Raw genomic sequence first — 25,697 nt, 5'->3', positions numbered from 1 at the left:
TATCACATTATGTATTAATTGTTCCACCGAGTATGCAACGTGGCATAGTGCTGCATAAATCAACAGCTAGAGATATATTTTAACCTGTTATATGCCTAAGCCTGTTTAAGCCTCGCAATGCTCTGGACTTGTATGAGCCCACCTAAACCTTACTAAACTGCCTCACAAGCCTGTTCCACCTATGTTGGACTTATATTATACACATAAAAAAGTGCAAGATTTAACATATACCCTACTGTTTCAAATGTTAATGGAAAGCATGAGGAATGCCGTTGGGGTACCACATGCTCGCTTGTTATTTTTTCACGCACTGCAAAAATAAAGAATTAAAAAAAAAAAAACCTACAACACCACTGACAAAATTTCTTCCAAATCCTTGAGTAAATTTTAGACGTAGATTCTTTGTTAGTAGCTAATAAAATTTTTATAACCTCAGGATCCAGACCTTTACTCTCTAAAATCTGGAGTTCAGATACCAAGCCGTCAACTGGAATCTCTGAAGGGTTGGAAGAGGCACCATGGAGTGTTCTAAAATTTCTTCTGATAGTGGAAGTTTCCAAAAGGTGGACCCTGGTACATTTAGAAGAACCGAAAACCAACTTCGTCTTGGCCACCAGGGGAGGATTATGATAATCCTTACTCTTTCCAACCTGATCTTTTGAAGCACTTTGGGAATAAGAACTACTGGTGGGAAGATATATGCAAGGTTGAACTTCCATGGCACTGACAGAGCATCTATGATATCCGGATTGTCTGCAGGGTTCAGAGATGCAAAACATCTTGTCTTCCTGTTTGTCCTGGAGGCCATAAGGTCTATTTCTGGACAACCAAAGCGGTCTGCAATAAGCTTGAAAATTCTGCACGAAGGGACCAATCTGTTTTCTTTAAGTGATGATGGCTCAGGGCGTCTGCTAGTACGTTGAATTTTCCTAAAATGTGAACCGCTGAGATTGATAGAAGATGAACTTCCGACCATAGCATGATCTTTGAACATAGACTTTCCAACTTCGTTGATCTTGTCCCTCCTTGTTTGTTCAAAAACGCCACTGTCGTTCGATTGTCTGAACGTATCTGAATATGCTGGTCTTTTATCTGGAACTGAAACGCAAGCAGAGCCATCCACACAGCCTTCAATTCCTTGAAATTTGAGGAAGTTCTCGCATCCTTTTCTTGCCAACACCCCTGCTTCTTTAGGTCTCCCAAATGGGCCCCCCAGCCCAGTGCCGAGGCGTCTGTAGTTAATATTCTGAAGGACTTCATTTGGAATGAAAGACCTGCTTGCAGGAAACGAGACGAGGTCCACCAATGAAGACTCCTCAACGTTAGATTGTTGAATTTCATAAGCCCGTCCAGGCCGTCTGTCTGTCGATTCCAGACTTGTAGAATGTTTCTCTGAAGAGGCCTCATTTTGGCTTTTGCCCAACCGACTGCAGGGATCGAAGCCGTAAAAAGACCCAGTAAACTCATTGCTTCTCGGACTGAAAAAACACCTTTTTTCCTGAGCCTTTGAATTGATTGTGTTATCTTTAGCTTCTTCTCTTCCGTCAGAAAAATCTTCATAGAGATTGAGTCCAAGATTAGACCTAGGAACTGAATCCTTTGAACCGGCACTAATTCCGACTTGCTGAAATTTATTAGCCAGCCATGCATTTGAAGAGTTTGTAGAGCTGTACAAAGGTCTAATTTTAGTTGTTTTTTTTGACTCTGCAATCAAAAGCCAGTCGTCCAAATAAGGGATGACATAAATCCCTAATCCTCTTAGGTATGCTGAGATGACTACTAGCAGCTTTGTGAATACCCTGGGTGCAGATGACAGGCCGAATGGCAGGGCCTTGAATTGGTAATGCCTGGTTACGGATTGGATGCAGACCCCAAATCTTAGAAGCCTTTTGCTGGATTCTGCTATGGGCACGTGAAGATAGGCGTCTTTTAAATCCAGGGACGCAAACCAATTTAATAAGAAGTGTAGCTGATTTTATTGTTTCCATCCGGAACTTCTTTTTTATAATACACTTGTTTACGGCTTTTAGGTCTAATGTGGGTCTGAAAGAGCCATCTTGTTTTGGCACCAAAAATAGCCTTGAATATGTGCCTTGATGTCTTTCTCTTAGAGGAACTTCTTCCACAACTCTCTTCTGCAGGAGTCTTGACATTTCTTGCATCAACGTTATCTCTGTTTCTGGAGAATGAACCTTGGAACACAAGAACATTTTATTTGGGGTATTTGACAGTTCCAGAGCGTACCCGCACTTTATTACTGAGAGAACCCAGCGATCTGATGTCGTCCTTTCCCAGTGATATAGAAAGTGCATCAATCTTCCTCCCACTGGCCTGGCGTCACAACATTTTATTTCTCTTGTCTGTGAATCTTTCTTTCTTTCTTTCTATAATCGAAAACCCTCTTTTGTTGACCCCTATAGTTGTTCCTGCGAAAGGAACTTCTAAATGAAGGATGAGTCCCCATTTTACGGTTCCAAAACGGTTTCTTATGGGATTCAGGCAAGGCCTTCCTGCCCTCCTTCATTTGTTTTAACAGATCATTCAGTTTAGAGCCGAATAGTCTTCCAGATTCAAAGGGTAAGTCACATAAAGAATTTTTTGATGCTGCGTCAGCTGACCAGTTTCTAAGTGCTCTTCTCGCTACTGTCGTAAGACCCAAATTCTTAGCAGATAGTTTCAGACTTTCTGAAGAAGCATCTACCAAAAAATCTGCAGACAGTTTGATATTTTTTAACAGCTTTACTGGATCTTCCTTTGATTCTCCTGCATAAACCTTCTCTAGTTCTTCTAGCCAATGTTTTTGGTTTTTGGTTTTTCTAGTCAATGTTCCTGCAATAAATGCTTTTGCTTGGGCCGCTGAGGAGACAAAACATCTTCTTTAACGATGAGTCCATGCTCTTTTCCATGACATTCCTAAGACCACTCAAGTCCCCAATAGGTAACGTAGTGTTCTTTCCTATCTGTGCAATAAGAACGTCCACTACAGGGACTGTATCCAGCAGGCAGTCCTGGTCCGCTTCTATGGAAAAAAGTGTTTTAAAATGTTTTGAAATAAAAGGTTTGTGACCTGGGAACTTCCATTCTCTTAAAACCAACTCCTTAAGCTGTGGATGTAAAGGGAAAACTTTAGTTCTTTTTCCTGACAACCCATTCTCTACAATGCTCTGCACTTCCTTTATTACTTTCCCAATGGCTTCTTCTGGAAAGGCAAATTCCTCATCCGATGAATCACTAACGGAATCCTCACCAGAATCAGAAGCACAAGTACCTGAGCTTGTATCTGAATCTTCCCATGTTCTCTGTCTTTTTTGTGAATGCTTTACTATCTGTAAATCCTGGGCAACCAAAGCCTGGGCTGTCTGTATAGCTGCCGACTGCATATCCACAAAGGTCTGCTGCATACTCTGCTGTAACCAGCTGAGAAATGTGGACATTTCAGATGTTTTCGCTTCCTCTGAAGCTTCTTTAGAACATAGCGAGCAAAGCTTCTTTTTATATCCATCTGGCATAAGTTGGCAACATACAGAGCAACTTAAATGGTGGATTTTGATGTACATTTCCTCTTTTCTGTCGATTTGTCCGGTATCTCAGGATTAGACATACTGAGGAAAGAGAAAGAAAGGGAAAAAATAAAATTAAAAAATAATTAATATTTTTTCCCTTTAAGATTCAGACTAGAGCCATTTAAAATAAAAGCTAAATGTCTTACCTTAAATGGCCTCACAGTGTGTTGGAGGGCAGGTGAGAAACACACTTGCAACAGTTCTGAGAGCTCCTGGCAAACAGAGGTTGCTGCTGGTAAGTTGCTCCTTTAAGTCCTGTAAGCCACTGAACCAAAAAACGCAGAGTTCAGAATTGGCGCCTGAATCCAGGTTCGCATTGCGCATGTGCATAGAGCTCCGCGAACCCCCCGTGGAACGCAACGCAACCTGTACGTGCGTTCCACCGCCAGGACCTCCCAGCCGACGCACGCCTGCGTCCTTCGTCTGACCGGCACCTGGCCCGGACGAGACGGCATATAAACAAAGGCAGACCCCGCCGTCTGGCGTTTTAATTTATACTTACCAGTGAAAGGAAGCAGAGCCTCCTGAGCCTCAGCCCTTCTCACCTGCTTCCTTTGGAGAACAAACCTGCCTAACCTCCCCTGCCGAAGGCAGGCAAAGAACTGGGGTTGTTCAAGGTGAGAATGCATTTAAGGAAAGGATTCAATTAGGGGGAGGGTTTTTAAAAACGTTGGAGAATTGCCTGCCTGTTTTTTCCCTCCAGATTAGAAATCCCATTGGTAAAGCACTGCCTCTAATCTGAAGGGAAAAAATAGATAGATAGATAGATAGATAGATAGACAAATAGATAGACAGACAGACAGAAAATAAAACCATGCTGCAGGTTTGTCCCTACCAAAGAATTGTCACAAGGAGAATGAATCAAAAAAAAATAATAGGTTGCCTTTTCAGAGAGCCAAGGAGCAGAAAATATTCCGAGCATGTTGCAAAATATATTAATTTAGCAGTGGGAAGGCAGGAATCCAGCCAGTATCCTTGGCTGCCGTGATGTTACAGCCCTTTCTCGCATTCCGAAGGATAGCATGAATATGCGTATGTGAACCCAGAGCCTGAGCCACATTGTAAGCAGGCCATTTAAAGGGAAACTCCAGTGCCAGGAAAACAATCTGTTTTCCTGGCACTGCAGGTCCCCTCTCCCTCCCACCCACCAATCCCCGGTTGCTGAAGGGGTGAAAACCCCTTCAGTAACTTACCCGAGGCAGCGACGATGTCCCACGTCGCTGCTTCCTCCTCCGCTCCTCCTCTGCATTGCGTTGGCCAGTGGGCGAGACTGATCCCGCCCACCGGCCGGGGAAACCTAATGCGCATGTGCAGCAATGCACCGGCCGGGGAGACCTAATGCGCATGTGCGGCAAATGCATTTCAATGCTTTCCTATGGGGAAATGAGCGACAAAACCAGGAAGTGCCCTCTAGTGGCTGTCTAGTAGACAGCCACTAGAGGTGGAGTTAACCCTGCAAGGTAATTATTGCAGTTTATAAAAAACTGCAATAATTACACTTGCAGGGTAAAGAGTAGTGGGAGTTGGCACCCAGACCACTCCAATGGGCATAAGTGGTCTGGGTGCCTGGAGTGTCCCTTTAAGAGCAAATACTGGGTAAGGGGGTCATTGCCCACATTCATCAGATGAATTAATGTGCTTAATTAACAAGAATGAGCCCAGTGTCACAAAAAGAGTGTTGTAGCTAAATGTAGTCTTATTTAGATACAACTCTACATGCATGGCAATTACGTCCTAGAGCTGCATTAACTAAACGCATCAATATAGAGAGACTGCAAATGACAGTCATGCAAAGATTGCATGATCAAATTAGAGACCCCCTCTGGTGAGCTTTTTCTCATATGTACAGTATATCGTAAAATATTTTATAAATAAATAATTATGCACATAATGCTACCAAATACACACTAGCTCTCAATAATAACCTGCGTGGTCTGAAGTCAGATAAACATTTTAAAAAACTATCAATATTAGAAACAGTCAATAAAAAATTAGCTTTTTAAAGTCAGATAGATGTTCTATAATTTTACTACACAGGAAAATATTACAGAAAATGTCTGTTATATATCAGAAATTAAGCTTCAAAGCACAAATAAATGAAACTTGAAATGGATCCAATGGACTATATTTATAAATACAAGAGTTAAGCAAAATGCAACATTTTGAAAAATATTTTTATTGGTTTCCATGGCAGCTGGTTCAATTTTTTTTTTATGTCTTTAATGTTAAGTGCAGGCCCAACATTTCATTCTTGACAGACATTATCTGATACCAACTTTTCGTCTACATATAAACCACATTTTCAAGAACAATAATTGCAAAAGGACCAGAAAGAACCCGAAAACTAGCCGATAGGACCCAAGATTACGGTAAATAGGATAGCTGTCTGTAAGCATTATTCTACTCACTTTTAATAGTATATGAGATACAGGATGCTTGGAAAGGTAAATACAAGCTAACCTCTCTTAAAGGACCACTCTAGGCACCCAGACCACTTCAGCTTAATGAAGTGGTCTGGGTGCCAGGTCCTTCTAGGGTTAACCCATTTTTTTTTATAAACATAGCAGTTTCAGAGAAACTGCTATGTTTGTGAATGGGTTAAGCCTTCCCCCAAAGCCTCTAGCGGCTGTCTCACTGACAGCCGCTAGAGGCGCTTGCGTGATCCTCACTGTGAAAATCACAGTGAGAGCACGCAAGCGTCCATTGGAAAGCATTGTAAATGCTTTCCTATGCGACCGGCTAAATGTGCGCGCAGCTCTTGCCGCGCGTGCGCATTCAGCCGACGGGGCGGAATGGAGGAGGATCGGAGGCAGAGAGCTCCCCGCCCAGCGCTGGAAAAAGGTAAGTTTTACCCCTTTTCCCCTTTCCAGAGCCAGGCGGGAGGGGGACCCTGAGGGTGGGGGCACCCTCAGGGCACTATAGTGCCAGTAAAACGAGTATGTTTTCCTGGCACTATAGTGGTCCTTTAACTTTACATCTTTGGCATCCAAGCCAAATCTCACAAAAAAAAAAAAGAAAAAAAAAAAGTGGTCCTATTCAGATCTGTGTTAAAAGACAAGTAAGTATTTTTTTGGGATTTGCAATAAAACAAGAAGGTTGATGGTTTCCTGGCAGGAAGTCTGCGGCAGCTGCTGTTAAACTCTTGGGTATATGACTCAGTAAGCCTGCTGCAGGGTAATTGTGACAGCCTCAAGTCTTCAGATGAAGAGTAAATAAGACGTTAGAAGATTTTAACATTCTGAAGTGCGAGGAAAGGCAAACCTTACAGACATTTTGAGATCTAACATTATAAAGGCCTAGAATAGCCATGTACGCATCTCCACTGCACACATTTTTTACAAAATAACATAAATGGAACATATACCCTTAATTGTTTTAAGCTTTATAAGAAAAAATGTAAAAAAAAAGTTAAAATGATACGTTTAGTGAGTCTGCCTGTAACTACGGGAAAATCTGTATCTCATCAAGAAGAGATACTCCAAACGGATCATATCCTTCTAGTCTGTGTGGTCTATTCCTACTCCATAAATCACTGTTTAGCTTATGTGCATGGTATATGTACGTTGCTCCCCAAGAGCAGTTCTACTCATCGTAAGGTTGATTGGAAGTTCTCTATAATCAGACAGTAGCCATAATGAGGCTGCTTTGAGTTAAAACACAGCATGCTGCATGGTTTAGTTCATAGATCTGTAAAATAATAATCTATGCATATGTAGACCTGTCACTGAGCTCTGGTGGACAACTTTCTTTAGGAAAAGACATGCTTTTTCCATATTCTATGAAATCTATTAGTAGCAGACTTAAACGGTGCTCTGTGCAATGTTGAAAATGTGGGAGTTTTTTTTTTGTTTTTTTTTGACTCAACCCTGTTTGGTGCTCCTCCAGAACTTTATCCTGGACACGTTTTGATAGCTCCTTCGTCTACATGATACTGTTGGGTTAGATATGCTACATAGCGGCCGGAAGCCTTTGAGAAACTGGTGTATTTATTCTGAGAATGTAATCTGCAGTAACTGCAATAAATATTCAATTTCTTTAAAGCAATACTCCAACCACTATAATAACTACTGGTAGCGGTCTAAAATGTTTTAGCACAGTTTGATAACATACCAAGACATCATCTGGTGCCGGGTCTGCATCTACTGCACCTGGTCTTCTCCATGAGAAGGAACTGGATGGCTCTATACAGAGAGCTAATAAAGGGCTGCATCCATTGGTTGAGAACACTCAACTGATGCTCTTAGCCAATGAATGTGGTTCTGCTTTGCTCAGAGTAGTGACATCCAGCTAAGGTACAGGCACCTATCAGGAACCAAGAAACTAAAACCGCTTGAAATGAACGAGAACCAGCATTACTAATGCTTGAGGTGGGTGCAGACCACAGAGGATACCATCCAGACACCTCCAGTTATATAGCACAATGGACTCCGTCCTCACAGACTGTATCCTCTGGGAACTCAGGCACCATAAACACTACAGTGGTTATGGTGACTGGAGTGTTTCTTTAAAAAGTATTATATTGAGGGAATGGACAACATACAATTAGACACCTTATGTGTTTTGTGGCCCTTAATCATAGGCCACTGAATAAAAAAAAATAAAAAATAATAACCATATTATCCTTAGCTCAGATACTTGCTTATGGTGTAGCACTCTTGTCAAACAGATGTCCATGACATAGGGTGGAATAGCAAGCTAGGGACTCCGACCTTAACCTAGCTGTCACAGAAACTACACAGGAATCCGATTGCACCGGCCACATTTTCCTCTTAAACCTGGTTAAGTCAGAGGAAGCAGCTGTTCAAAATTCAAAAACCCAGAGCAGTAAAGCAAATTGTGATTCTAGTGATGATAATAATAAATTAATTTAAAAAAAAAAAAAAAAAAGAGAAAAAATAATAAAAAAAATTGTGGCTTGACTGTTCCTTTAATGGAGGATTCTCAATGCCTCTGTATTCCCTACAATTGTCCTGACACCAACAATGTGCAGCTGAGATGATTTAATGAGTGTACAATGATCAAGAACTCTGTATGGCCAGCACAAGGAAATGGAAGAAGCCCAGAAGCTTTGTTGATGGATAACCCATCACACAATCTCAAATGTTTCTTCTGGCTTCAAAACTCATTACAGCACTTTCCAGAAATGTCCCTTACCAGGCTGCAAGGGGTAACTGGAAATCCACACCCCAAATTAATTACCTTAATGTGCAACATTTACTTGATTTATATAAGGATTCCGACAGTAAGCGGAATTCTCATTACATGAACCTTTTGTCAGAACAAGTTACAACAATTGTGGAAAAGTCCAAAAATAAGTGCAGTGGAGAATGTTTTAAATTCTGCTATTTCTGGCTATATCCAATTGCAAATTCTTGTTAAAGAGACATTTCATTCCTTAAAAGCACTTCACGGCTTCCTGAGGTGCTGAAAAGGGACACTATAGGCCACCCGACCACTACATCTCCAGTAAGTAGTCTGAGTGTCATGGCCCTGTTACTTTAACCCTGCAAGTGTTGTTCTGCTGTTTGGAGAATAACACAAACGTGGTTGCAGATTAATGCTCTGAGAACTAGAGGTTGGCTTAACCCCAAATGTAAAATGTTCTCTGAAACTGCTATGTTTGCATCTGAAGGGTTAAAACCTGAGGGACCCAGACCACTTCATTGAGCTGACGTGGTCAGGGTGGCTATAGAGTCCCTTTAAATACTTTGTTGTTATTATTATTCTGAATGATATAGGGCTCTGTATAAATCATGTACTGCTGTGTGTTTTGCAGATTGCAGAACATCATTGTGGCACAATTAATATTAAAGTAACAATGGTTCAGTTGAATGGGGCCTAAGTGCTGCTCTCTGCACTTCTTAACCAGAATCTCTGAGCTAATCCCCATGGCTTAGGGACTTCATTGGCTGAGAACAATCAGCTGATGCCATTAGCAAATGGATTATTTACATTGGGGAGGGTACCAGGACACTCCTGGAATCATACCCACCAGTCAACAAGTATGCTGTAGTGGTTATGGTGCTTGGAATGTTTGTTAATTTGAGAATGCCCTAATGGTTTCAGGTCTGAGCCTGCTACTTGCAGTGAGTACTTTGTGCCAAAGTTCTCATTGCTGGTTCTGCAATTATTTTTGCTGCCATTAAAACTGGATTTAAAAAGGAGCTGCCAGAATTACAAGTTATAGTTCCGTGCTGTTGGCCCTGTAAAATTCACTGAAATATGCAACAGACAGAGGTAAAAAAAAACACAGTCATTTGGGGATTTAACTCAGGTAGTGGACACTGTTACCTTGGTATTTTTTTTCCTATGAAGCCCACAATGATTTGCAACATTCCTCCGGGCTCATGGGAAAAGCAAGTTCATGTTAGGATCGATTCCCAAAGCACGCACAAAAGCCATGTGCAAGGACTTATGGGATATTATGAAATCTGCATTTAACGCTGGGGGGATACGAACACCGTGAAAACATCAACAACCGAAAGCTAAGCTTTTCTTTATCAGTTTATCATGTTCTGAGCAGCATTGCTTTGGATGCAACTAAAGTGTTAATAAAAAAAAACACAACAGTTACATTTTAGTTATAGAATATTTCAGTACCACTTTTTCATCTTTATACGGTATCATCATCTCTGACAAACGGTAACATTTGTTACGCAGCCAGTACTGTCTCTACTTTTTAAACCCATAAAAAGCATTTATGCCATTTCATCCATGCGTGTCACAATTTGGAAGCTAGACATTCTTACATCACATGGATAAAGCAAGTTAGTGCAGACAGGGTGTCTGAAGGCCGTGGGCAAACCTAGCAAACACTGGTATGGATAACAAAACAATCAAAAAAAGGAGTATATAATAAAGAATTTCAGTATCTTGCAATTTTTTTATTAATTGCATTGAAATAATATTGGAATAAGGGCCTTTGATTGCAACCTTCTTTATTACTAAACGCTAGATTGTATTGAATTATAAACAGAACCTCTATGAAACAACTGGCGCTGGTGAGAACACTAAGCCAAGTAGTGTCACTGAGATACTGACTTAGGGATTTGTGTCAGGGTTGAGTGACATCTGTCACTTATTTCCAGCCACTTGCTGTGAGGAGTATCACATCAAATACAACATATAAGCAGTAGTTGCTGAGCCAGAGAGACATCTATGGGTGGGTTCTCCTGCACTCCCGTGTCACTCTAACTTTGGCACAGTAATGAGAAACTGATTGACAGGTGAGCGGTATATTTATAATTCTCAATCATGTGTGACAAACATATGAAACCCTTTATTATTAACGTATCCATAGAATAAACTTAAATTGGCATATGTTCAGTGACCGAGCCACACTATACCCTGTTTGTTCTCTCCCAGCACAAGTAAACAGAGAGGACAAGGGGGTATTGTGCAGTAATGTAAATACAGACTCCCAACAGCACACATCCATACAACCACACACTTCTCAAATGTACCACTAAGATTCCAGATATTAACCCGTTGTCTTCCAGAAATGAAAATCCAACTGTACACCGCATTAAAAAAAAAAAAAAAAAAAAAAATATAGGTGTGGTATTGCACCATTGACTTTATGAAATCTCCAATATGATCCTCCAGTCTATGGTTCTGATACACACGCTACTCTATCAATAAAATATCACTCAATAGATTTATGCATTTGAGAGATATGGCACAAACGGGGGTTTATTTACTACAGTGAGAAATTGTCAGGAATTCAAAGAGAATTCAAAATGAATTTTACATTTGAGACAAAAAATAGCGCATCTGAAAACATAGCCGAATTAGAGAATGTTTCCAATCCATCTATTTTTTATGTAAATTTGAAATTCACATTGAATTCCCACCAATTATCACTTTTTAGTAAATAACCCTGACAATATATTCCATTCACAAGGCGCCTGCTTTGATGAAAATAGTAATACACAGGCTCTGAATAATCTCTTGTGAAATCCTCTTTCACCAGGAGATTGCCAATATCTCTCAGCCATCCCAGGACAACTCATAACTTTCTATTTCTGAGATTGATGGCAAGCACATATGCTCCACAATTGCCCATTTACTGGTTAATAACAAAAACGATGAGTCCTGCTTGATTGTGTGGCCACTTTCGTTTGAAGTAGGAAAAGTTAGTGGTGGAATATTGTGAGTTACTCATTTTGAATTATGAAAATTAATTCCAGATGATTCCTCCCCCCCCCCCTCCAGATTAATCAGATGTAGTCAAATGATGGCCCTGGAGAGTCCCTTTAATATGGGAATTTCTGCCTTAGAATTCATACAATTTCCAGCAGTTGATATGTTAGGCTTTGCAGCAATTTGTACTCCCTAGAATTCAGTCATTGATGGCGAGTCCCACTGGAACGACACAATGCTAATTCTGGAATATATATATATTCTGACACACACATATACATACATACACACACAAGTTTTGAGATAAGACAAAAGTAAAAACAGACCATCTAATCCGCTCATTCTTTTTAAGATGTTTTTTTTTCTCTTTTCTTCAAACAGAATATTCAAGGCTATAATTAACATGTAATGTGGGTTGTTGATCCAAGGAGAAATCTGATGTTATTTCATTATGGAGTCAAGAAGAATGCTATGGCATAATTGGGCTGTTGGTTTAGTTTTTGCCTACTTTTTGATCAACAGGATATAAGATTTGTTATAAAAGTTAAATTCCATGGAATTGAGACTTTTTTTTCCCAACCAAGATCACTATGTAATTATCTAGCTGTCTTAAATTATAGGCTTTAATGCTTGACTTAATTCCTGCTCAGGATGGTAGCATGCTTATCCTGTCTCTACCATATCAGCTGGAAGGTGGTTCCATGTATTTACAAAACCATGCTTGCTGACATTACACCCTGAATGTCTTTCCTTTTAACCTTTTCTCACCCAATGGTAGACACTAGAGGATCTTCAAAAATGAAAGGTCTTCAAGTTCATCGCCAACACACTCGGTAAGATAATGCTACTGTGCCTCGTATATTGGTGGAAATCAGTAATTTTTATTTTTTTAATTTAAAATAGGGGGAGCCTAAAATTCTGTGAGACACTTCCTTGTACATGTACGTGGAGGAGATGGCTCATAACTTGGTAGATGTCTGGGGGATTGTTGGGATGTGTCGAGGCAGCAACTTCCGCGATCAGCCGCTCTGTCCTCCCCTGGTCAGAGTTGCAATACCAGGAGTCGGTTTATTATTGTAAAATGGAGTCTGATGATGTTCTACACATGGGAACATTGTACCGTTACCATGCTTCATTCTGTATTTTTCTTTCCAAAAACATTTAATAAAAACAGAAATATTAAAAATTTCATTTTTTTTTATATATTATTTTTAACGTTAAAGTATTCCCTTAAAAAAAAAAAAAAAGAATGAATGCAGCTGTATTTTAATGACAAACTTTGCCTACTTTTGACTATTATTTATCAGTCACCATCTGTTAGTTTCTATGCTTGTACTCTTCAATACACGTGTAAATAGTGTAAATAAAATCAGACCCAAAGCAAACATGTATAAATGTTATCAGCCTGACTGCTGTTTTACTACCCAAAATAAGGGTTAATAACATTCCCTAAGATTTTTGTAGATCTTTTACTGCTGAGTGAAAGAAGAAAAAAAAAAAAAATAAGCAGTTTTTTTGCCTGGGAAATGCTATAGGCAAAACGTTACTGACGTTAGCTGAGCATGATGGGAGCTGCAGTTCTGAGCAGCTGCAGGGTCAGAGGTTACTTATAAAGAACCAGGACTGCAGAGGTAAATGTAATTAAATACGTGCATCCTGTAAACTGACACCAAGAACTGGCGTGCATTAAATCTCCCACATTACTTTATTTGGCAAAAAGCTGCCTGATCCTGTAGTCCAGTCATGGCTGGCTAAATTGCTATTGGATATAAACCTTTACTATGAGAAGGGCATTGTAAACATTTACAGACGATAAGGTTTTATTGCAGTGGTTATAGTGGTAGGAGACTATAAACTTAAAGTCTCTTCGGCTATTTTCAAAGCATTTTCCACAGTCTTCAGAAAAGAAACAAACAAAAAAAATTCAGGGCTCTCCATGCAGAAAAACACAACCTTTCTGCTCTTTTACCCATCATGCCCCCGTGTATTAAACTTTAGGGTTGTCTACAAAACGAATTAAACTAAAAGTCTGGCTATTTTGGTCTAAACTTTGAGATTTACATGTTTCAGGTTTCTCCATGAAAATATTGAAATCAGCGAGGGAATTGCCAAATGTGGGCCAAATTAGCTCTCAGTATACCACAATTTGTTTATTTCTGCCTCCATTTTGCAGCTGACACACAAGTCATTATTTAGTGATTAAATGTCATACTACTATATTAATGAACTTTCTGAGCCACTTATTTTTGCAATTTCTATTTGCCACCAGCATGAGGCGGTTATATTAACATTAAAGGGACATTCACAGAAACATAACCAGTAAAGCTCGTTACAAGAGTTCCCTTGTGCCTCTTTCCTCGGTTTCATACCAAACCATTTACATACAGTTTGTTATAAACCGTTGGGCTACTGTCGGTGTCTGGAGGCTACTTCTTTTGGGCCGCATTTGTAATGCGGAATTAGGAACTCTGTATTAGCAATGTAAATTTAATCCCACCATGATAGAAATGAGTGGCTGAGAGTGGGTAAATCCAACAATCTCAGTCAATCAATGTCATTTACTGTCTGTCTATTTCCATACTTCTAATATGGCCGGGAAGGAGTACATTCCTATAAGCTCGCATGTTGACATTGTTAGGGAGGATGGTCCTGCTTTGGAGTGTCCCCAAAAAGACCATTTCACTACAGAAGGGCATTAGTGTAGCACAGCAGCGATGGAAAGCTGTACGGAAGGTATGCACATAACGGCCCCTAAAGCAATGGAATATATCATTTATCATTATGATAAGTTATATATATATTTTTTTTTTTTTTGCTTTGTGAGCGGCTATATGTTTAATTTACCTGTCATGATAAGCTCACTTTAAGCATTGAAGCCGTCTCACTGTTTAGAGATGGCAGAATCGAAAGTGAGAATAGCCACAGTTTTCCTGAAAGCATTAATAATCGGCCATCCATTTTAATCTTGTAGCCACATTTACTGCATGGATTGGCATTCTCCCTGCTACTGAGTGCACAGGTTTTCACTCTACATGATGTACATATCTAGGTCAGTGATTCCAAACCCAGCCTCCAAGATACAACAGTCCGGGTTTTTCGCATTGGAACAGAATTGGGAAAAGTCTAAATCCTGGACTGTTGGCTTGTCTTATAAATCACTCCTTCCCCTTCTTGGGTCTTTGAATTTTTATTGCAAAGACCTCTGATGGTGACTTCACCGTTTGGTGTGCAGTGGCTGCAAGGTTTAGGGGAAAGTAAGTTTACTTTCCTGAAGTTGTCCCTCGCGGCTGCCGCCATTTTCTTCTGTAGGATCCACTTTAGTTTACTGGCACATCATCTCCAATAAAGCCCAGGTTAGAGCTATAATAGCCCTGAGCACTATGGAGCATCCTGCAAGGGCCTCTACAGACAATGCCTTTTTCTTCACAGCCTTCACTAGTGACAGCCGGGGGAAAAGACAAAACATGACATGGATAGCTCCGCCATTGGTCAAGTTTTGTCAGATGTAGGAAAAATACATAAGGAAAAGTAGGCCCTGCTTTGCCTTATATATGTTAGGAGAAACAAAAGAGAAAATAATTGGTTGAGGTAAGGTAAGAACACCGTGACAGATTCTCTTAAGGATTGGAATGAGAAACACTGACGTACAACATGGTTCTGCAATACCCAGGAGTTCACAATTAAATCTTTGGATTTCCAGTGTTTTTTCAGTCATTCATATAGAGTTTAGTGGCTGCGTCTCCCTTCCTTGAAGAGTAGAATAATAAAGATTACTCTTGAATACTTTCTGGTTTATAAAATTCTCAAACATTTGGTAACCCTCTACAGACATTAATGTGCATGCACAGTCACGTTTATTCAGTAACACTTTCTAACCCTACAGCATACTGTGTAAGAATTCAAAAAAAAAAAAAAAAAAAAAGGATAAAAAAAGAAAAATTAATAAAATTGTTTAATGAGTTTTATTTATTTTGTTAAAAGCCCCCTAAAGTTTTCAAATAGCATATTAAATGCTTGTGTACATGTAACATTTACATTTTTGAGTGAAGGCCCAAACTTGGGAGAGCTGAGCCTCCACTGCTTGATTATGTCGGCCTAAATCAAGCATGTCAGTAGAGTTCGCAACTCACAGTTTAGTGAATATAAGGATACATTTTTTACATAGTGATACGGTTTCACAGGGAATGGTAGAAATGTATGTATCGGAGAATAGCTGTTTATTAGAATTATGGGGCTCCCTTATGTTCGTTTAGCAGATCTTGCTACAAATCTGAAATCTTGTAATAAAAAGGTCACATTACATAGCCCTGGGAGGAGAGAGGTTTATATCAATTGAAGCATTTTATCAGCATGTATGTAAGTTGCTGCCAAGCAGCTGCAGTCCAAAGATTATCAAGGAAAGACAATTTATAGCGCAGAGATTGTCACACACATGCACTAATTAGTGTGGGTTGGGCAATCTCCAGCACACATCCATTACACTGCACATCATTCTGACACAATGAAGTGATGGCTGTGGATGAAGACAATTGAAATCTAATTCTAGCTTCAGGCCAGGTGGCATGTCAGGGGTCTTGTCCATATTCATACAGTATTCCAGAATTATAACTCAATAAAATTTTTTTATAAAATAAACAAAAATCACAGAAAAGATACGTAAAAGATTGCATTTTGATCAATGGGGCAACAGGCTCAATGAATGCTGGTCGATACATTAGCATTCCACTGTAGCGCTCTATGTTTTATGGCTGATTCAAAGGAATTATTCAAAGGAATTAGTAGGCCACAGAGCTATTACAGAAATTAAAAAAAAATGATCAACGAGACCTTTTGCACCAGGAATCAACAACACAAAAATATTGGATACAACAGGTTCCCCGAAAACCTACATATCCCTCAAAGCCCCCCAAAATACATACTGATTCTGAAGCATCCAAAAAAAAAAAAAAAAAAAAAAGGTCCCAACAAACTGAAGACAGTATGAACCCCAAAGTCTGCAGGGTTTCCCAATAAAATGTATTTATTCATTAAGCATTGAGTCAGAGTAAATTAAAAAACTAATAGTAAAATTTAGGCTAAATTAGCCAAACTGTGACTTTGGTAAAGTTGGAGAATTAATCCTAATCCGCATTTATTGCATTTCAGTTTTCAAATTCAGTGTTTACTTAACACAACTCAACAAATGACAGTAACCACACACCCCCATAAGCGAAGGATCTAATAGTAAATCAGTGGGAAATAAACAATACTACTATAAAAAAAACAACAACACATTTATAATTATTAATATACAAACAACAATAAGTTATCATGTTAACCCTTTACATTAAAGCATCACCAGCTATGTAATTGCACATATTTCTTAAACATTTTGCCCTATGTCAACCATACCTCCTGAAAAAGGATTCTATTGACTTCTACCGCACATTACCATGGGAACAAGTTATATGACCCACATTATTTGTTTAGTCTCAGACCATATGTATTGTGTTCTATGTACACAGGATAGATCTATGTACCCATAACAGGAAAGCGATTATAGAAAGCCCTATTTTGTGGCTTGCAAGTAGTCTGCTCACCACTCTGGATATTTAAACAAAAACACTTTATGAAATAACAAACCTCCCCCCAGACCACTGCCTCTCCTAGCAGGGGTGTGAGAGTTCATTCTTACCGATGTGAAACCCGAAGAGGTTGCAATATAAACTTTGATCACCATCCTGCCTCTGCACAGCTGGAAGATGAGGATGATAGGAGTGATCCTGCAGCTCTGGGTTGTTTTTTGTAATGCTAGTTCTCTGCTTGCAGTCTCCTGGCTGAGAGTTTGTCTCCTGTGTGATGTGTGCAGGGTCTCTGAGTACTAGTATACACTCAGTCTGTCCAGGGGATGAGGATGCTGGGTTTACACCTCCTTCTTGCTGCAACTGTAGCACTAGTTCTGCAACACTGGAGGATGGTTTGTCCATAGGGAGGTTTCTTGATTTTTTTTTCTTTTCTTTTCAACCAACTTTATTTAATGGAACAAATGTGAAAATGCACAGTGAACGAGCTGACTCCAGTTGGATGTATTTTGAAGACAGCAACATTTTCCAGCTTTGATGTTTTCAGGATTATTTTATCTAGCTGTTAGCAGAGAAGCACAGCCTTTTAGCACAGGCAGGGTTATTCACTAAAGAGTGAGTTGTTGGGAATTTAAAGTGAATTTTAAGTTTCAGGCCACAATAACTGAAATTGAAAACATGACTTTGAGAACTTTTTCTGGCAAAACAATAGAATTTCTCATTGAATTCCTAACAGTTCACACCATAACAAATAACAATGTTATCTACTACATTCCAAATTGTATCAAATTAAAATTCAGGGGAAAAAATAAACACAACTGGAGCAAATATAGCTTTAATGGTATGATTCAGTGCAATTCTGAATTTAGTGAAATAAACCTGTTAGGAAGCTGCAACCTTAGAGGAACACCGTAGACACCATAATATCTTCATCAGAATTAAGTTATGGTGCGAGGAGTTCCTCGGATACCATAAGGGGTTAAACTGTCTCACAAAGCAATGGAAGTAGCTAAGTAGAGCAGATTCAACACTTTGGGACCGGTATTCTTAAAGGACCCCTATAGGCACCCAGACCACTTCAGCTCAATGAAGTGGTCTGGGTGCCAGGTCCCTCTAGTTTTAGCCCTGCAGCTTAAAACAACTGCTATGTTTACACTGTCGGGTTAATCCAGCCTCTAGTGGCTGTCTCCTTGGGACCACAAGCCCTTCATTTAATTTATTTGAACACTTTCTCATGGGACACCGACTCTCCCAAAACTCCAGTTTACTGCGTTATTTACCAAGCCCTAAATTACAACAAACTAAATTCTGAATGGCAACATACGGATAAAATAGCCAACCTGTGACTGTAGCTTGAGTATATTCATATTGGAGTATGCCACAATTCATGGTTCAGCGAATAAACCCCTTTATTTTTAGTGACTGGACAATGGCCAAATCAAATCATCCAGTTCATTATAGGATGTATGTTTATTTACGAACGTCCACACAAGGCCCAATGAAAATATTTAGTTTTTTTGTGGCGGATGGTGATAAAAGGTGGTGATAACACGTCGTTGACAGCCATTTATTTCACTAATGTTTTTAAACAAGGGTATGCAGCCAAGCATTTTATCTGCTTGGTACTAGAGTGGCCATGATTCTATGCCAGAGAGGGAAATATTCAGAAAAGTGGTGGGCGTGTGGTGGGTTGTATTGATATAACTGTTGTCCAAGCACTCTCTGACATCAGAAACAAAATCGAAGCAGACTAGCAGAGGTGTAGGGGAGAACCATAAAATATGCTTTTAATTTTGACATTGACAAACCTTTTTTGTTTTGTTTAATATGAAAAAGAATGTTACTGACGGGTTTTCTTATTTCTGTTATTGCTGAGCCCACCCAGCTTCGCTATACATTACATATATATGAAAACACACATCAGGCTGTGTTCTCTTAAAGGACCACTCTAGTGCCAGGAAAGCATACTCGTTTTCCTGGCACTAGAGTGCCCTGAGGGTGCCCCCACCCTCAGGGACCCCCTCCCGCCCGGCTCTGGAAAGGGGAAAGGGGTAAAAACTTACCTTTTTCCAGCGCTGGGCGGAGAGCTCTCCTCCTGCTCTCCTCCTCCGATCCGCCTCTTCTCCTCCCCGTCGGCTGAATGCGCACGCGCGGCAAGAGCTGCGCGCGCATTCAGCCGGTCACATAGGAAAGCATTCATAATGCTTTCCTATGGACGCTGGCGTGCTCTCACTGTGAAAATCACAGTGAGAAGCACGCAAGCGCCTCTAGTGGCTGTCAATGAGACAGCCACTAGAGGACATAGGGGGAAGGCTTAACCCATTCATAAACATAGCAGTTTCTCTGAAACTGCTATGTTTATGAAAAAATGGGTTAACCCTAGAGGTACCTGGCACCCAGACCACTTCATTAAGCTGAAGTGGTCTGGGTGCCTAGAGTGGTCCTTTAAGACTATCTATAAGAGTTTAGTCTGCTTGCCAGTGCTACTTACCTGTTACTATGTGCTACCTACCCACCTGCTTGCGGTATCCCCGCAGTTAGTAGTGATGCACACGTGCTTAACTTCAAACATGACTGCTTGCATCCTTCAATTGGGCAGTACTGAAGGACACAGCCTTTGTGTGTGGACAAGTAAGTACCCCACCCACTGATGGAAGGAGCAAACTTTATATTTTACTTAAAGGGAAACTATAGTCACCTGAACAACTTTAGCTTAATGAAGCAGTTTTGGTGTATAGAACATGCCCCTGCAGCCTCACTGCTCAATACTCTGCCATTTAGGATTTAAATCCCTTTGTTTATGAATCCTAGTCACACCTCCCTGCATGTGACTTGCACAGCCTTCCATAAACACTTCCTGTAAAGAGAGCCCTATTAAAGGACCACTCTAGGCACCCAGACCACTTCAGCTTAATGAGGTGGTCTGGGTGCCAGGTCCCTCTAGGATTAACCCTTTTTTTTTTATAAACATAGCAGTTTCAGAGAAACTGCTATGTTTATACTGAGGGTTAATCCAGCCTCCAAAACCTCTAGTGGCTGTCTCATTGACAGCCGCTAGAGGCGCTTGCGTGCTTCTCACTGTGAAAATCACAGTGAAAGCACGCAAGCGTCCACAGGAAAGCATTGTAAATGCTTTCCTATGCGACCGCGGCTCCTGCCGCGCATTCAGCCGATGACGTCGCAAGGAAGAAGGAGAGGAGGAGGAAAGCTCCCCGCCCGGCGCTGGAGAAAGAGGTAAGTTTAACCCCTTCCTCCCCCCAGAGCCGGGCGGGAGTGGGTCCCTGAGGGTGGGGGCACCCTCAGGGCACTCTAGTGCCAGGAAAACGAGTATGTCATCCCCTGCTATGTCAATAGCTTGCTAGACCCTGCAAGAACCTCCTGTATGTGATTAAAGTTCAATTTAGAGATTGAGATACAATTATTTAAGGTAAATTACATCTGTTTGAAAGTGAAACCAGTTTTATTTTCCATGCAGGCTCTGTCAATCATATCCAGGGGAAAACAAAGTGATTTAACTCCTAAATGTCAGTGAATTGAGCAGTGAAATTGCAGGGGAATGATCTATACACTAAAACTGCTTTATTTAGCTAAAGTAATTTAGGTGACTATAGTGTTCCTTTAATAAAAACTTACTGTACCCTAAGAACATTGATCAGTCACACCTGTGCTTTGGGGTAAATGTAGACTTTGTATAACATCTATCTAACAGTGGGAACTATGAATGTGCACTAGGGGATGGGGAGGGTAAGTGGTGTGTGTGTGGGGGGGGATTATGTGATGCAAGGTGGGACTGACCAAAAAAAGGGGCAATCCAGCCTAAAGAGGCACTATGCATGCCAGGCTCAGAAGCAGCTGCACTAGCCAGCAACACTTGTTGACAGCCTTCCAATAGTCCTGATTTCAGAGTTCTGTCCCGCTACCCTGATTTTATTCCCTGACCCCACGTGTGGACACCAAGGAAATGTCCTTTGGCAGCACAGCACAAGCACATCTGTAGCATGCTCTGCATGGTCCTGTATGTTGGGGCCTGCCAGACAGGCTGTCAGTCAGTCTGGTAAGCTTGATGCTAGGCTGGCACAACCATTCAGTGGGCAGGTCAGCCCCTTTTCCATTGGGCCTGCCCCTTATAGGCATCAACTGTGATACAAGTTGTGCGCAAACCACTGTTAAAGTACTTTCATATAAACGTAATGTTCTGAGTTCAGTTTTCTTTGGTGTCCCACGAACGGACACCATGAAACAAACCAGAGATTGTGGCACAGGAGCTTAGAAATGGGACTATTCTGTCTAATCTAAGACTGTTGGGAAATACAGTTTTGGTGCAGGCTTGGCCTGTTACTGTTATGCTGCCTTCCTGTGTTCAACATTGGCCTCTCTACGTTGTATTTATGCTTGTACCTCACTATTAAATATTGCCCCCATGTGGTTACTGAACATTATAGAAAGTACTGTCTCATCTCCAGGCCATTGAGCTGTATATTGGTCTCCACTTAGCAAATGCTAACAGCACATAAAGTTTTTTTTAGAACTTTTTGGTATGAGTTTTAGCCCATTAGTGTTCGGGATAGGGGGGTCTGTTTTCCTTGTGAAAGGCCTACATAACCAACGCCATGAATCCTAACCCCCAATTGGACGCAGTATTGATAAACTATTGACAGTCTGTTGATTAGAATTGGCCTGCATCAACTTTGTGGTTCTGAAACAACCTATACTCTATCCAAGGAGGTTCCGCTATTATTGACGATAGCTGGGGCAAAGCTTTGTATTCACTAGACAGTGAATTCTAGTAAATTGAGAAACACAAAAACTGTGCATTTGGAAAATAAACTCTGCAAATCTGCTACATTCACAACTATATTGCCATACGTATTTTCATTCACTATGATTTACACCTTGGTTAGTAACCCCTTCCATTTTAAGTCATGTTAATTTAACCCCTTAAAGGGACACTCCAGGCACCCAGACCACTTCTGCCCATTGGAGTGGTCTGGGTGCCAACTCCCACTACTCCTAACCCAGCAACTGTAATTATTGCAGTTTTTTATAAACTGCAATAATTACATTGCAGGGTTAACTCCTCCTCTAGTGGCTGTCTGCTAGACAGCCACTAGAGGGAACTTCCTGATTTCTAGCAAAGACTTTCTTTGCTAGAGCGTCGCTGGACGTCCTCACGCTGTGTGAGGACCTCCAGCGTCGCTCATTTCCCCATAGGAAAGCATTGAAAATCTTTTTCAATGCTTTCCTATGGGGAGCGCTAATGCGCATGCGCGGCTACTGTTATGCTGCCTTCCTGCGTACATCTGTTCAACATTGGCCTCTCTACGTTGTATATATGCTTGATCCCTTATCCCGGCCAACGGAATCAGAAGGAGGAGCGGCGCGGAGGAGGAGGCAGCGACGAGGGACATCGCCGCTGCCTCAGGTAAGTGACTGAAGGGGTTTTCACCCTTCAGTAACCGGGGATTGATGGGTGGGAGGGAGAGGGTACCACCAGTCCCAGGAAAACGGATTGTTTTCCTGGCACTGGAGTTTCCCTTTAAGGACCAAATTTCTGGAATAAAAGGGAATCATGACATGTCATGTGTCCTTAATTTTGATCCGATTCATGCCGCGGCTGCATCTTGCAGCCGCTTAGTAGATAGCTCCCTAATTCCCACAGTATTAGGGAGCTATCTACCAAAAGGCTGAAAGACCTAAATTGGTCTTTCAGTCAAATTTACTAATACTAATTAAAGATGACTTAGTATTAGTAAATTCTGCCCCTACTTGCTATACCGCAAGTAGGGGCTTGTGATATAAACAGTGAGCAGCCTGTGGCGGTGGGTGGGGGCCCTAAATACAAATTGGTGGGGCCTATTGTCTTCCTCCCGGCTCTCACCCATGAGCAGGCCCGGACTGGCCATCGGGCACACCGGGCAAATGCCCGGTGGGCCGCGGTGGCCATGGGCCGAGGCCGGCAGGGGAAGTCCCAGGATCTCCCCTGCCGGTCTATGCAGGGCCGGCACTATCTGAGCGCCGGCCCCGCTGTTTTCAATGAAGGGCCGGTGGGGAGATCAATGATCTCCCTCACCGGCCCACTTGGAGAGACGTGTGGCTGGAGAGGGAGAGGACCCGGCGGAGCTCTATCTTGCAGCTCCGCCGGGTTCCTCTCGCGAGATCCGGCGCGTTGCCATGGCAATGACCGGATCTCGCGAGAGTGAACTCTAGCCTCGCAGGCTAGAGTTCACTCACCCACTGGACCGCCAGGGAAGATACCAGCGTGCCGGTCCCCCCCTCTCACTCACCAGCGTGCCGCCCCCCCCCCCCCCACCTCCCAGGCTACAGGTTTCTCATGCTAGAGATCTTTAGCAGAGCTCTGCGCATGGTCTGCCCTGGCCTGCACTTTGAGAAGGGGGCGTGTTTGTCGTTAGTGACGACAAAACACACCCTCTCTGCCCGGCCCCTTCTTAGTGGGCCGCTCTGATAAAAAAATGCCCGGGCCGAATTTTTATCCCAGTCCGGCCCTGCCCATGAGCGGTGGGTGGGGGCCCTAAATGACTATGGGGCGGAACCTATTGTCCTCCCCCCCCGGCTCCCACCCATGGGCGACTGATGGGGGCTAAATGTAACCCACCCAATTTTCTTCTAATAAAGACTTACTTACCCCTTCACCTTAAAAATAGTGAAGGGGGGAACAAGAAAACTAAATACCTGTAAATAAAAAATGACTTACTTAATTTGATGTCTTCTTTTTTCTAAAATCTTTTTTTCAGCCCCAAAAAAGGCCAAATAAAAATCCATAATACCCGTCCCAACTGTTAAAATAAAAAACAACAGAGCGCAAAAAAAAAACCTGACTGAAAAAAAACAACCCTGACGCAAAAAAATTTATCCATCTTCACCCACCGAAGGCAACGAGCAGACTGAGCTCCGCAGCCTTCCAATGCCCTGCAATTTGATTTAGAGCACTCTGATTGGTTGGCTTGAAATCAACCAATCAGAGTGACCTGATAGGTAAATGAAGAGATTTACAGGTAAGTCTCTACATTTACCCGTCACAGCACTCTGATTGGATGGCTTGAAATCCAAACAACCAGAGTGCTCTGTGTAATTTTACACAGCGTGGGAAAGTTCTTTGGAATTTTCCCATGCTGTGTAATTTGACTCATAACACTGATTGGTTGCTTTCCAAATTGAAAGCAACAGTTTGATGAGTCAAATTACACAGTATCTTTGTCCATTCGTTTTAAATTTCTATTCATTTATTCGTCTTTCTGACAAATTAATGAATAGATTAAATTCCTGTTCGCATGCCCAAGTGTGTAACTGGGCATGTGCATGAATTTCAAAGCGCTATCTAGTGTGGGCAGATGATGTGTCCCACAGGGACTTCATCTACCTACACAAAGATGGTGGCGCCCAGGACCTAGGTCCGATCACAAAATCAAGATTAAAAAATAGGTAATATGGGATTCATAGGGGCATTTGGGGGTGACTAGGGGGACAATTAGATGTAGTGGAGTCGGGAGGGGGGTTAAAAAAAACGTAATTCGGCCATGACAGTGCTGCTTTAATGCACAATTTTCTGCCTACCCTCTTTGTCTAGAATTAAAATTCATGACCTGAGTTTCCTGGGAGTTTGTGTCACGTTATGAATGTGATTTACATTACAGAGTTTTCAATAGGTAGGCTTCACTGTTCTGTGATTATTAGTGTGAAAAATTCAGCCTCGTTGAAACTTGTGTTGGAAAAGTTAGAGCGCCCTCTTGTGTACAACTGGGTTAAAGTCGATCCGTTAGGTATGATGCTTTGTGCAAAAACGTGTCCACAATTGCAACCTAATAGAGCTAGGGTGTCCTATTCATCAAATTACGAAAACACTTTATTTATAAAAACATTAAAGGAAGACTTAATTACCCCTCCCCCCCAAAAAAAGAAAAAAACATTTAACTATTTAGTAGAAATACCCCTGCCATTGAAAACACATAAACATTGATTTCTGCCTTTTTAGAGGTTTCTCACTGAGAAGGCTCAGTACAGGAGCAGCAGGGTGCATATCAGAGCTGCTCTCCTCACAATGAGATGTAATAAGGTGCCTGCTAGCACTTGCCACTTCCGTTAGCTTTGTGGAGCTAACAAATGCAGAAGAAAACCTCCCTGACTCTATAACTGACAGCAAGGGTTGGGTGTCTGCTCCAAGTTATAAAAATGATAACATTGTTCATTTCTATTGAAATCTGCACTTTTTTTAAGATGTCACAAATAGGACAGATTCCAGAAACACAATGCAATGACTTTAACCCCTTAAGGACAGAGCTTCAGAAGCTTGTCTTTCACTTAATGACAACGGCATTTTTTGAATTTTTTGCTATTTGCGTTCAACTGCAATTTGCATTTTACTAATTTATTGCACCGACACATATTATATACTGTTTTTTAAAGGACAGAAAGG

At 41.3% G+C, this 25,697-nt stretch overlaps 1 protein-coding gene across 2 annotated transcripts in view; it reads right to left on the bottom strand.

Annotated features, from left to right (window-relative positions):
* The window catches only part of SH3BGRL (SH3 domain binding glutamate rich protein like), a 72,267-nt gene that overhangs the window by 32,523 nt on the left and 14,047 nt on the right, over positions 1–25,697 (bottom strand). Inside the window, exon 1 of one of the 2 annotated variants that reach the window (XM_063431830.1) lies at positions 17,380–17,674. The exons of the other annotated variant lie outside the window; for it this stretch is intronic. Within the exon in view, the coding sequence (XP_063287900.1) occupies positions 17,380–17,424 (45 nt within the window). The 5' untranslated portion in view covers positions 17,425–17,674. Of the gene's footprint in view, positions 1–17,379; positions 17,675–25,697 lie in introns of those variants that run through there. 2 annotated transcript variants of the gene reach the window in all.

The sequence above is a fragment of the Pelobates fuscus genome, chromosome 9 (assembly GCF_036172605.1).
Source record: "Pelobates fuscus isolate aPelFus1 chromosome 9, aPelFus1.pri, whole genome shotgun sequence".
Lineage (NCBI taxonomy): Eukaryota > Metazoa > Chordata > Amphibia > Anura > Pelobatidae > Pelobates > Pelobates fuscus.
Note: the sequence above shows the minus strand (reverse complement) of the source record. Positions and strands in the feature narration are given on the sequence as shown.